General features: G+C 35.8%; 1 protein-coding gene across 2 annotated transcripts in view; it reads right to left on the bottom strand.

Annotated features, from left to right (window-relative positions):
- Positions 1 to 8,868: 8,868 nt before the first annotated feature.
- FBXO38 (F-box protein 38) overlaps positions 8,869 to 14,695 on the bottom strand; it is a 28,552-nt gene continuing 22,725 nt past the window's right edge. For both annotated transcript variants that reach the window (XM_032210232.1, XM_032210233.1), the window contains exons 17-22: positions 14,353 to 14,455; positions 13,581 to 13,747; positions 12,979 to 13,124; positions 12,009 to 12,112; positions 11,253 to 11,366; positions 8,869 to 10,024 (exon numbers count right to left, since the gene is read on the bottom strand). In XM_032210232.1, coding sequence (XP_032066123.1) covers positions 9,846 to 10,024; positions 11,253 to 11,366; positions 12,009 to 12,112; positions 12,979 to 13,124; positions 13,581 to 13,747; positions 14,353 to 14,455 — 813 coding nt within the window. In that variant the 3' untranslated portion in view covers positions 8,869 to 9,845. The remainder of the gene's footprint in view (positions 10,025 to 11,252; positions 11,367 to 12,008; positions 12,113 to 12,978; positions 13,125 to 13,580; positions 13,748 to 14,352; positions 14,456 to 14,695) is intronic.

Raw genomic sequence — 14,695 nt, 5'->3', positions numbered from 1 at the left:
GAAATGGTTAACATAGGGAGGGAAAAGACTCCAGGTTGAATCAGTTGTTTTCTCACACTTGATAAAGTTAATCTAGACAATTTTAACAATTGTTTTCAAGGCGAGGTAAAAGGCCATGGTTTAATAAGAGGAAAATTTAATTTGATATGATTAGAGCTTGGCTAGATATTTAGGAGAAGGCATAATCAATCAATTTGGTGGGCTAGCTTACATCCTGTGCTAAGGAGATAAAATTCATAATTATTCGGTTAGTTTAAAAATGATCTGAAGACGTTAGAATCAGAACTTTGTTCTGAATTGGTCAAAGTCCACCACAAATACTTCTCTGGATCTACTCTTTAAGAGGAATTCAGGCAAAACTGAAAGGTTTATAGAATGGTAACAAGGATAATCAGGATGCCAGAAACCGTTAAAGCCTTGGGAAATCTGAACAGGAAATATCACATCACTTTAAATATTTCAGATGCCACTTAAAAGGCATGATTAAGACCTGTCTTTCATCATCTTACACAATAGGATATGGAATAATAAGTTATAGGAAGCAGATTCAGACTAAATGTTAGAACAAGCTTTGAAACAGATCAAGCAGAAACTAGACAGTGATGTAATTTAGGAGTTAATCTGAATTCTTGCACTGAATCAGAGACCAAAGCAGCCGCTTCCAATTATGATTCAATTTATATCATATAAGCAATTTGACTTACTTAACTAAAAAAATAGCTGTCTAGTACTGAAGATTTATTCTGAGAAAAATCTCCAATATTTGACTTTAAAGAAACAAATCCTGAGCAGATTGTGAATTGACAGGCAGGGGGAAGAACAGTTTATCAGTTATATTTATTAAAAACGTAACCATGTATCTGATAACTTCTATATCCTTATAGCAAACATAAAAAGCTATAAAGATGAAAATATAATTAATGAAAAAGATTTACAAACATATCCTCAGGAAAATATCCCCAGGTAATCCCTTATAATACACTAATTTCTCAATTTTAATATTGATTTTATACCCTGTTCTTTTACCAAGAAATTTCATAGTCAGAAATCCATTTTACAATGGATGACAACTGTATCAATTACCAGCTCTTAATATCTGACAGTTTAAATCAGTATAGTTTATCAAGAGTCTGGTTTCAAAGCAACCTCATCAATGTGGCATGTTGTTTTAATTACTATTTTATTAATAAGCTTAAATTCAAACTACTTGAACCAGGATCAGAATGCCCTCAGGGAAATTGTCTTCCATGGATACCAAATTAAGATTCCTGGTCAGTAGTCATGGTTTGCTTGTTTGTTTTTTGGACATTACCTGCTTACTATCCGATTGCAAACTATACAGATTTGCACTGACCTTAGTTGGCTTAATTCTTTATTTTATTGCTTTTACATGCAATTAATATTTCTGAAAGATGCCTGTACAAGAGGCACCTTTGGATTAACTCTACAAATTGCATCACAAATCTGTAAATAGTTTCAGGGACACATGCAGCTGTACATACACAAGAGAGTGGCGTGGTGGCCTAGTGGTGAAGATGCTCACCTCCCACTCAGAGGGTTGAGAGTTCAGTCTTAGCTAGAGGCAGATGTTTCTCTCCTAGGGCATAAAGAAAAAATATCTGCTTCAAACTCCATGTGGGCGTCAAGAAGGACATCTGGTCAGTAAGCACTCAGTTCCATCCAGTCGCCCTGACTCTACCTTGAATAGGACTTACACCAGTGGTGGGATTCAGCCAGTTCGCACCTATTCGGGAGAACCGGTTGGTAACTTTCTAAGTAGTTCAGAGAACCGATTGTTGGAAGAAATCTCCTTTTGTTTTTTTCCACTTTACAGGGCTAATCCTGTAAGGAAGGCGGGAAGGAAACATTCTAGTGTTGTTTGTAGCCTAATCTTTATTGACCTGCTTACAGAAACTGCCTCTCCGCTTAACCCTTATTACATTGTAACAGCTAAGGCGAAGCGTCCATCGACCTGAGTGACCTTGAGTTGGCCACGCCCACCCAGTCACATGACCACCGAGCCCCACCTACCCAGATGGTCATTAGGGCAGAGAACCGGTTGTTAAATTATTTGAATCCCACCACTGGTTTACACAGATGTAAAAAAGGGAGTTTTTATACAGCCATACGTACATGAATCTTGAAGAGTAAGAAGCATCTGGAAATGTTTTGGAACACAATATGTGAAAACAAAAAGGATACACAGAAGTTAGAGTTCATAAAAATTCCTCTCAAAATTAGCTCATTCATACCATTGATAGACAGCGCTCTGCTCCCAAATTATAAGAGTTGCAGGGGACATAAGAATTCCATTAACTACTGTTCTAATACAAAAACAAGTCTAGCATATATTATTATGATACGGGGAAAAAATGTATTGCTGCTTTTGTTATAGCTTAGTTTCAGGTTTGAGAAACTACAGGTTGTCCATGACTTACAACAGCTCAATTAGTAACCATTCAAAGTTTGAAAGACACTAAAAAAGTCAAATGGGGGAACTTAGCAACTGTATTACTAATTTAACTACAGTAACAAATGTGGCAAGAGAAGTCGTAAAATGGAGCCAAACTCACTTAATAAATTTTTACTTAGAAACATAAATTTTGGGCTTAATTATGGTTGTACAGTGAAGACTACCTGTATCATGACTTCATTCATTCATTCATTCATTTATTAAATTTATAGGCTGCCCAATCCCGGAGGACTCCGGGAGGCTTACAACGAAAGAAGAAAAAAAAAAAAAAAAAGCAAAATAAGTAAAAAAATAGTTTAAAATTCACAACACACATACGTTCTAATCGGGGCTGGACCTTAACACTAAGGTCAACAGCCCCAGGCCTCTGGAACAGCCATGTTTTAACGGCTTTCCTGAAGGCCATGAGAGTGGGTAAGGTCCGGACCTCTGGGGGTAGCTGATTCCACAGGGTTGGAGCAGCCACAGAGAAGGCTCTCCTCCGGGGGCCCGCCAGCCGACACTGACCGGCTGACGGTATCCAAAGGAGGCCCACCCTGTGGGATCTTATCGGCCGTTGGGAGGTGTATGGCAGTAGGCAGTCTCGCAGATAGGCTGGTCCTAAGCCATGTAGGGCTTTAAAGGTAATAACTAACACCTTGAATTGCATCCGGAGACCAATTGGCAGCCAGTGCAGCTCATGGAGGACAGGTGTAATATGGGTGTATCTCGGTACACCCAATATCGCTCGTGCGACTTCAGGCAGTCCTCACTTAATGACTAGTTAACAACATTCAAAGTTATGATGGCCACAGAAAGGATACTTTATGGCCTGTAAAAGACTGTTTTTTATATGCTGGATTCTCTTAATAACCACAATGACTTGATTTATGCCCATTGTAAACAAGATTGTAAAATTGCATCATATCACGGTGGATTTATGACTCAAATTCTGAGCGAATTGTGGTTGTAAATTGAGGAGTACCTATATGTAAATATTAGTGCCTCCCTCAGACCTTCCCAACTGACAAATTAGCCTCATCTTTGGTTGAAAATCATAATTTACACTTAGAAATTTTATTTCCCCCCATTAGAAAAAAATCAAGCTGCTGATCTTTGCAAAGTGTGATATGGGTAAATGATACAAAGGCATGTACACAAATACACACACAATTTATTTATGATCAAAGACCAGTTGTCAATTTTACACTACATGTAAGACAATAAAAAGACTACAGGAAGACAATAAAAAAGAGAGAAAATGAAATTCTCAAACAATTAAAACACAGTGAGATTCTGATTTCCTTTAACAATAATCCCCCAAAGAGGCAAAGGCTTGAACAGTTTTTCTTAAATCTATGCCATTGGTGGGTTTCAAAATTTTTTAGAACCTCTTCTGTAGGTGTGGCCTGCTTTGTGGGAGTGGCTTGCTGGCCATGTGACTGGGTGGGAGTGGCTTGTTGACATGTGACCAGGTGGGAGTGGCTTGCCAGCCATGTGATGAGTGGGAGTGGCTTGGCAATCATGTGCCTGGGTGGGTGTGGCCAACTTGTAAAATATGGTGAAAATCACTTAACAACGCTTTTGTTTAGCAACCAAAATGTTGGCTCAGAAACTCTGGCATTTGAAGCACGCAAGTCTTAAGGCTGTCAAGTTACAAGACCTTTGCATCCCTAACCCTTTAGAAAAAAAAAACCAATGGGTGTTCAAACTTGACAGCTTTAAGACTTGTGGACTTCAACTCCCAGAATTCCTCCTCCAGTCATGTTGGCTCAGGAACTCTGGCATTGAAGCACACAAGTCTTAAAGCTGTCAAGTTACAAGACCCTTGCACCCCTAACCCTTTAGAAATAAAACCCCAGAGGTGTTCAAACTTGACAGCTTTAAGACTTGTGGGCTTCAATTCCCAGAATTCCTCCTCTCTTTATCTTGATGATGTGCGGACGGGCGGGGGGAGGGAGCTGGAACCGATTCTAAACGGCACTGTAGATTTGTGGAACCTCTTCTATAGAAGAGGTTAGAACTGGCAGGAACCCACCCCTGATCTATGCCATGAAACATCTATTGATTTTCACAGTCCCAAGTCTTGAGTAGTGGATAGATCTCAAGCATGAGAAATGAGAAAAAAAGTTTTTAAGAAAGAGTGGAAAACAACTGCAAAACCTAGAATACAGACTCTTAGCAGGCCACAGAAAACATCTTGAAGCTGTTGTTTCTTCCAAAGGAAGTGCTATAAAGCACTGATTGATGGGGTTTCCAAACCTCTATAACTGCCACAATTCTTTAAAAAAAAAAATCAGAGATATAATTTACTGAAGTATATAATTTGGCTACAGCTCCTTAAACCTTTGCATGCAATTATTGTGTTCTGAAAATAATGGGTTATCAAACCACAGAATGCAGCCAAGTTGTTTCCTTGACTATTTGGGCTAGTTTTGTGCATTGATCAATTAGGCCTTCCATCTTTTCTTTTTCACCAAGGTTTATAAGATTATTGTATTTGAAATAGAATGAAAGAAAACAGTGTTGGCACCACAATTAGCCCAATGTTTATATGCACCTTCAAGCTCTTCTTCTATGGTCATGTTTAAAATATGTTGATGAAGAAATGATGGTTATGGAACAAATTTGTATCTGGTAAGAAAGATAAAGTACAGAATGTGGAACCACAAATGGCAAGGCTGGAGAATGATTTTACAAAGGATGCTTTCCTAGATACATACAAGAAGCCGATTGAGCAAATTAAAGAAAAAATACAAATGATGAACCATGACAATGGCCTGGAAAACATTTCCTTATTAACCTACAAAAGAGGCTTGTTTTGATGAAGATTATGTAACTTGTGTGGATGACTAAATCAACTTCTTTGATTAAAGAAAAAATAAAATATATACTCAAACTTGATTGAAGCCCTTTATAGACCACCTTGCATAAAATGACACAAAATGCATTTGTGACTCTGTGTGTGTGTGTGTGCATGCCCGTGTGTGTATGTATACAAAATATGTGCAGTGGGATAAATAATTGAAATAATATCCTATAACAGTTCAATTGAATTAAAAATTAAAACTGTTGACAGTAAAAGGTAGGAATATAAGGTTGGTTATGTGATCCAGGTTAAAATACCCTTTTTCCCAATGTTCTGCTAACCCTTTATTGCCAGGATTAAATGGATTTGCTTATAGATAAAAGATGGGATACGGGATGAAGGGAGATGTGTTTAATCTTGTAGAGGGTGAGGTGTTATTAAATTTGTTTATACTTGTGAAGGTTAGAAGTGACATCTTTATATATTTTTATGTTCTTTCCTTTTCAGCGTCTTCTTTTTCTCTTAAGTTTTGGGCTGTATTAATTTTTATTGTTATAATTAAAAAGTCCTTAGATTCTCTTCTAGACCTGTTTAAGAAGGATCATATGTAATTTTCCCATTAATTTTCTTAGATCAATAAAATGGAAGAAATATTAAAGCATCAAGTGAAGAGTGATCACCGTTAAAGCAAATATAGTGTTTCAGCATTCTGATAGTGTTAATACTAAAACCACCAGCAAGAACAGCAGAATCAAAAAGCAGCAATGTCCGATCCCATACATGATCCATAATGTTTCTCAGCTTTTTTTTTATAATTGTTGAGGGATACAAACCATTTTCAAAAAGTTTAACATCATCAATATTAATAATCTCAAAATCCAAAGATTATTGCTTTTGCAGTACATCCAACTGTATTCCAGGAAATCCGGGATCTGTAGATCTTCATATTACTTCAAGACTCTACTGAACTGAAAAAGAGCCATAAGCTAGTTTCATTTTTAAAATTGTTATCTTTTGTCCTAATTCATTTGCAAATTTCATCTTGACACATTTTGTTGGCTATTCTCCAAGTTCTTCTAGACTACTAATAGTCTTCTGCAACTGTTTTATCAGCTGTTCTCTATTCCTGTCCATTAAATGGGTTGTATGATTTGGAGTGATTTGCCCTAACAAGCTTCCTCTTACAGGTAGCTACATGGAAGTATACAAATATTTGCTTTCTAATATTATATCTGCTCCATCTGTTCCTTCAGGTTCCTTGCCTGAGAACTGGCAAAGCAACATTTTAACTGGGAGAGATTGTGTATAGAATCATCAAGGAACAACTGTCAACCTTCAAAGACTTTCAGCTTTGGTAATAAACTAAAAAAAGTTGTTTAACACATCTGTTCCTGAAAATCTGAAGAGGCAATTTTTAAAACATTTGGCATTCTAGATGCCATGTTACCTGATTCTGTATACTTTTACAGTTCTCTTTCTTGGTAAACATTTGAGCATTTAAAATAAAATTGTGCTACATCACTTGCCCTTAGAAATGTTTCTATCTTTTTCAAATTAAGTTGGGACATTTCACAATGTAAAAGATAGCTTAAGGAAAAGATACAACTACTTTTCAAACAGCCTTACCTTCCTTGGTTGACATATTTGACATGAAGTGCAAGCCTGAGGTATCCTTTGTATTAGAATTGCAGATACTTTGACAACTTTATCACCCATATGTATATCCATTTTTCTGTTGTAGTGCAATTTAGTGGGGCAGGTTGGTATCTTAAATTGCAACTAGGAAACTGAGAGTATCATTCATTTCATAATGTGGTTATAACAAATTTTACATGTTCTTTTAACATATTCAATGTTTTTATGGGGTGTCCTGAATTTCTTTACAGCCTGAAATGTTTCTCTATTTGCTTACTCGACTTCCGATCTTATTTATTTCAAACAAATACAGATGAGGAGGAGGAAGAAGAAATAATCAGTTAACAAGTGTGCCAGTAGAACTTTTGAGGAACATCTGAACATTTGAAGGTTGAGGAGTTCTGATAAGCAAAAGACTTTATAAGTGGCCCTTATCCTTTTCAAAAATAAATATTATTATTAAAACATCTGTGGTTGGCTGGGCTTGAGGACATTTCCTCTGTTCTATTACTAAAGCTAATGAATTTACACAAAGGATGAACACTTGTTAATGCAATAATAGAATGTAAATATATCAACCATGAACTTGGGAAATACCAATGATTTTATAGTTTGAAATGGTTACTTCAGACTTTCAAAGGTTACCATTGAAAAGTTAAACTTCAATGCTCTTTTAATTGCTCTTATAAAAAGCAAAATATAAGGAAGTCAGATGACATCAGTATACGTATACGCCCTTGTGCAAACACCGACACTCACATCGAACAGAACTCAACCACAGAGAAATATACATACAAATTCCTATTGTTTATACAATTTAAAAATACACAAAAAAGAAGCCAACTTTATTACGAGGCTTAGATCTGTACTAATACAGAACGTAAATCCTTGACTATGTTTTTTATTCTTGCCTTCTCATCCCCACTTCTCAGTGGCACTAATGAATGCAAAAAGTATAATTATTGCTTCAGACCAAGATGAAAAAGCAGAGAGATAAGCTCTCTAGAGACATACATAATAGAAAAACACGATTGGACACCAATCACCATACATTTCCACTTGCTGAGCAGGAAACCTATTTATATCTAACTGCTATTAAGCAATGAGTGTTTTATTTGAACCTTGATTACCGTATTTTCACCCATATAACCCGCCCACGCAGATAACCCGCACACGCATATAACCCGCGGGTTTTCTGGATCGTGTAAAATGTTTCCCGTATACCCCGCCCACGCATATAACCCGCCCACGCATATAACCCGCGGCGAGTAAAAGAGAAGGGAAACAGCTGAGATGGGGGGGGAAGAAACGGAGAAAGAAGCCTGCGCACGCTGGGGAAGAGGAAAGGAACGAAGGAGAAGGAAACAGCTGAGATCGGGGTGGGGGAAGAAACGGAGAAAGAAGCCTGCGCACGCTGGGGAAGAGGAAAGGAACGAAGGAGAAGGAAACAGCTGAGATCGGGGTGGGGGAAGAAACGGAGAAAGAAGCAAGCCTCCGATCGTGTAAGCCTCCGATCGTGTAAAATAGTTTCTGTATACCCCGCCCACGCATATAACCCGCAGGGGGGCGCTGTGCATGTAAAAACCGCATATAACCCGCGGGTTATATGGGTGAAAATACGGTATTTAACTTTCATTGTCAATATATTACTCGAGAGAACTAGTAATCTTGTTTTTGAAATGCCTAATTATGCAACTAATTTAGCTATCTCAAAGCCATCCAGAGAAGGAAGGAATATGTTGTCATTTTCAGAGTTCACAACACCGTGTTCACAACACAGCAAATAAACAATGGAACTGAAATGCAATTCTTTTTGACTGTTCTTAGAATAGAAATAAACGTCACATCCATTAACATAACAAATTCAACAAAATATTAATCTACTTATTATATAGTAAAATACTATAAACTTTAGATGAATTAAGTATCCTGATAGGACAATAACTACTGGCAATATTATTTGGTTTAGCTCACTTCTATGATACTAGTTATAAGCATACAAGTTATTACACAAGATATTATTTTTTGAGACTATTCAGTCTCAAGATGTTGAAAAGAATAATGAAACCAAATGAATTCATGAAACATGTTTTGGGCAAATCCAATCAAATAGATATAAAAAGTAGCATCACAGAATTCAGGCAAAAGTAACAGGAGCAGCCATACATAGAAAACTATGTAAGTGGACTAGTTTTTTTTTTAAAGAATGTACTTGCATCTTTCCTGAAAGTAATATGTAATGAAGAAGAAAACTGCAACAGATGAAATTCATTTATTAGTTTATTGCTTCTATTTGCCTTGAACCTTCTATCCCACTTGTGCTTTCATTTGAACACTCAAGCTGATTTTAATTTGGTTTCTGGGATAGCTTTCTGCATATCATTTGCATGGCTGCTCTTTCCACTTCTGCCATTTGTCACTGGTTTAAGGTCTTCCAATTTTGCTTCCCCTTGAAAAATGCACAAGACTCAAAGGCTGTTCAACAGATTTACTCAGAATGGACTCTTAGATGCGTAAGGGAGGCAAGGGGGGAAGGCACAGATTAAAAGACTCTTGTGGCTCCTGAACACAGCATATGTAGAGTTTTGCTTCTGGCAAACCAAAAGAAAATATATACTGCTATGAATTATATGAGTTAAGAAATTCAAATGTTTTACCTTGCCGTAATTAATTGCCTTCATTAAAATAAAATTTGAATTAAATCTCATAATATAAACATATGAAATAAAGTCAACTTCATGAGGATTTTTTTTTATGTAGGGTCCTCAGCATTCACTGCAACTTCTCCTGATACATTTACTAGTGTTCCAATAGATGGGTAATGGTGAACCGCACACATTCAAAGATTTCTCAGTGCACTATAGCAGTGGGTGAAATCCATCTGGTTTCTGTGCTGGCAATACCAGTCAAAACACAGGAAAGCCCGAGAGAGCTTGCAGCTGGATGCATTCAGATGTAATCGTCCTCTACTGGCTCTCCATTAACATCACAGTAATGGATGAAGATAGCAACTACCCTCTGGAATACCCCTTTCTTCATCTGACGGAGTTCAGAGATCTCTTCACCTATCGTTTCCATGCAGATATCTGCTGACAGTTGTCCTTTTCTCCGGGGAGCATAAATAGTAGCTAATTTTAGATGGAAAGAAAAAGAGAATGGAAACAAATGCAATTGTCACTAGACTGACATAATAAATGCTACATCAGGCATACACATCCATATTTAACAATGTATCATACAAAATAGTTTCCCATTGAAAAATTAATAACATTATGATTTGAATTATGAGATATATAAATGTCCTTTTAAAGCCCAGCTTGATTAGATCTTTTCCTTTCTTGTTGGGCTTCAATGCCACTTGAAGCCAATATGTCATATAAAGTATTTTCATATATACCTCTTTGAAAAGATACAAGTACAGTCTAGAATGCCTTCCTACACTTTAGTACTCTAAAATCCTTTCTCAATTAACCATGAGGGGAGAGGGGGAATCCATAATTGACATATTGCTACAGGGAAAAAAAACTTACAAATACCATAACTGATTTAGAAAACTAAAAGAAAAAAACTAGGAAATTATGCAGAATTCAAAAACAAATGTGTTCTTTATCCAAAACTAAACATCTTCATATTCTGGACTTCATATTGCACTAGCTACAAACATTCCTATATAAGTTACCCAAATTCATCTAAAGCCATAAATTGCTGCAGCCAGATTTGGCTTCTTTAGGAAGGTCAGCTGATATCGCAACAGGCAAGCAGGGCAACACACATAACTATAACAGCAGACTGGAACTGCTATTCCAAAATTTGCTTTAACTGATGCTTTAAAGTTAGCTAGTGAATAGCTAGCAAGGATAGCATTCTACAACATGGCCACATGTCCTACCAATTCCTTCACAAATAAGCTTGCCAATTTGATAATGAAGGGAAAATATCCTCTAACATTCCAGAAGTCAGGTTATAGAATAATGGATATAAATTACAGAAAGGCAGTTCCTGCAGGCAAAATGCCCTAAGTGCAATTCACCATGGAGTCATTTACCAGTTATGTGATGAGAACCTTTCCCAGGCTTTGCTCAAGCCAAGTTTAGACAATCATCTACTGTGGCTATAGATGCTTTGATCTAGATTTTGAAATAGAGAGACTCCATAGCCTAAGTGAACACTTCAAACTCTGTTACTGCTATGGAAGTATTTAAAACAATTACATTAATACATGAATAAAAAATACACAGGTAAAGATATTCCCTGTAACACTGTAACTATATTACACTTTTGTTTAAAATGAAACTACATAACTGTATAATGCTTCAGGTTCCCTGGTAAACACAGGACACTCAAATGTTTACTTACTCCTTTCATCATCTTCAAAATCATATCTTGCATAGCCATTAGGATCAGCTGTCCTCAGGGACCTCAACCATGGAAAGTCGGTTATCATTGAATAGGGAGCTCCATCCACAACACCTACAGTTTAACAGCCAGAAAATAGGTCTCTGAACTTCTTTTTGCAATTGAAATAAGTTTGCTTTGCCTACAACTGTCTTAAGCACTTGTTGAAGCAGCATTCATAAAATAAGACAGATATTTGGTAATTTGCAAGTTATACACAATAGAATGAGGAGACATACTAGTTGCACCTCTTTTGTATATCTGACACATTTATAGGTGAAACATGGCCTACATATACGTTCTATGCCCTTTACATTATGTGTGCCTGTGGCACACGTCACTTTTAACAGAGAAGTCTACCATTGGGAGGAAATTGTTCCTCTCCTGTGCTGTCATTTTGTTCTGCTGAACTGTACTGAACTAAGGATATCAAAATGTTTTTAATACCATATGCATATTATCCATATGTCAACTGAAATTTTTCTTCCTGCAGACATTTCACATTTTCATCATGAAAAATAAATTATGTTTAAAATATAATTTATATTTAAATATTTACATATAAATATGATTTAAATTTTAAATGTAATTTATAATTTTAAAAAAATTATAAAACCAGAATGAGCTATTTTTTGTTGCCTAACATATAGGCTATAATTTGAGAATCTTTTCTTAAGAAATTTTTATAACTGCTTTCAAGTTCTCTGTAATACCTACCTTCTAGAGTGTAAATATCTCTTCCCCAAGGATATCTTGTATATTTTTTTAGATCGTCTTCTGTTCGTGTGGCTTCAGGAAAGAATTCATATTTAATAAGCTCTCTGAAGAACCAAATGAAGAAAACATATGAAAATAAATGAGATAGTTATCAAAAACAACCTAAGACACTGAAATTACAAATAGGACTTTCCCAAACTGACACTTTATAGATGTATCTAACTCATCATTTCATTTGTTGGCACTTGTTGGTCTTCAACTCCCATTCATTTTATCTACTTATTCAATTTAGATCCATCATTACGTAAGTAAATATTCAAGGTAATTGCAGAACACATAAGGGAATCAATTTGTTGACTACTCTTTCAGATAATAAAGTAACAAATACAGTTGTGCTAGAGTGTGATTTAACCTTACTCCATGTGTAAAATATAAGTTGAAATAATTATTAATATAGTTATCTATTCAGTCACAAACACACAGAAACTATATATGTATGCATGAATTTATGTATCTATTGGCTCTTCACCCAGGGCTTTGGCAAGGAAGTGTGAGATCCCTCATTTCATCATGCAGGGCACATTTAATATTTAACTTTTATGTTTTATTGATTTGATTGTAATTATTTATTTTTTTGATTGTAAGGTTGTAAGGTGCTCAGAATCATTGCAAATTGGGAAGCATACAAGTTTAAATAATAATACTACCACTACTATTCTTTCTAAAACTCCAAAAGAACAAAATCTTTCAAAAGATATCTGGCTTTAAAGACTGCCATTAATATAATAATTCAGGCTTCTTCTACCTGAGCCAAATCAGACCAACTGTTTTATTTGAAAAAAAAATCAATGCCATCATCTTGAAGCTGGAACTCTTCTGTCCAATTCAATTCTGAGGAATGCGTATCCTCACAAACAGAAACACAAACATAAATGTTTGGAATTAAAGAGCACATGGTTAGCTGACTTACTGATTGATATTTGCTATTGTGTCCATCCAGCTGCGAATCCGGACTTTATTGCGAACATTTGGAGGATTACTGAATTCATGAATGACACAGATATGATATGGATAAGGACCACTAAATATTTTTTGCTCAAGAGTCAGAGTGTCAACCTGTAAAATGGGATAGCAAAATACATTTCTGCAGACAGATAATTTCAGTAATGCTTACCATAAGAATACTTTTGAAGATTTCTGAATCTATTTTACTAAACGTGGCATAATTTAATTGTCCCTGTGATGAGCAATAGATTCATGTGTTATTACCCCTCAAAAAAAAACCTATTCTATGATTCTATATTTTATTACTGATCTGATTTCCTCCAATACAGCATGTTTATAGAAGTGAGAAACAACCTTTATTTAAAGGACATGTGGCCATTTTGGATAATTTACCCGGGTTTGGGAAATACTGATATAACAGTGCAACAAACATAAGATGAATAAAAAATCTATTAATATTTTCCATTAAAGTCAGTTTATGCTAGTAGTCTTATGCTAAAAAGAAAAAATAGCAGCGTATAGAACAATACACAAACTCTTTGGCTTAAATGAAAGCTAGCTACATACCTGTTGCATTGGACGAAGGTAAATAATCCGGTTTCTTTCTGGAGGCATCCTGAGTATCTGATCTAGGACCTGATCCATATTTAATTTCTTGCACTGAGCATAATCAAAGCGATTGACAATAGGTGCATTCTCTACTTTTAAGTGCTTAAGAACACGACACCTAGTGGCTAAAGGGGAAAAGCAACCAAGTAAACAATTATACATAAAAAAATTAGTCATTTAATATTACAGCTGTGTGACACGAAATGAAGAAACTATTCTCAGACTGCTAATGTCATCTTTATGAAACACTTTAGCATGGACAGTTAGCTTAATTTGCATGATATTGCTTTGAAAAGGCAACAGTTGGAGTCACCAACCTAGAAGCGTCATTGGGGCCAAGACAAAGGTATGAATGTTTTAAATATTTACATCCACGAGCCTCTTTATTGATTTAACTAGGAATAGAGGTAATGTGCGACATTTTAAATGCATTTAGTCCATAGTGGTCTAACCAAATAACCAGAGAAGCAGATACTCTATCATAGAATGTACTGAGGAGATTGATTGTGATGACCTAAACCATCACGTTTAACTCTGATTCTATATTTTATTACTGATCTGATTTCCTCGAATAAAGCATGTTTATAGAAGTGGAGAAACCATATTATTTATTTTATTATTTATTTATTTATTTAAAAAAAAATTATGGTTCAGCTTGTTAAGAATACTCCATCAGTTCCATCAAATTTCAAGAATATTTCTCAAGCTTTAAGAAACAAAATGTACATACCGTGAATGAACATCATTTTAGGGCAGTCTTTCAGCACCAGGTCTGTTATGCCGCAGTTAGTCAAGGTGATTCCAACAAGGTTTTTTGATTTTAGTGTCAAAACCTAGAGAATTTATTTTTAGAGTTAAAAAAATTACTAAAAGGACCATGCCAAACCAATTAACCAGTCTAATTATTAATTGCCAGGACACCTAATGTTGAATGACAAAATGTGGGCAGCACTGAAAATGGGGATCTATATCTGAAATTCTCTTTTCTTAGAAAATCTTTCTCCTTCTCTACTGGCATCTGCAATGTTCTTAACTGGAAAACACTGGCTACTCTGGCTGATACTGAAGTGCAA

The sequence above is a fragment of the Thamnophis elegans genome, chromosome 2, assembly GCF_009769535.1.
Source record: "Thamnophis elegans isolate rThaEle1 chromosome 2, rThaEle1.pri, whole genome shotgun sequence".
NCBI lineage: Eukaryota > Metazoa > Chordata > Lepidosauria > Squamata > Colubridae > Thamnophis > Thamnophis elegans.
Note: the sequence above shows the minus strand (reverse complement) of the source record. Positions and strands in the feature narration are given on the sequence as shown.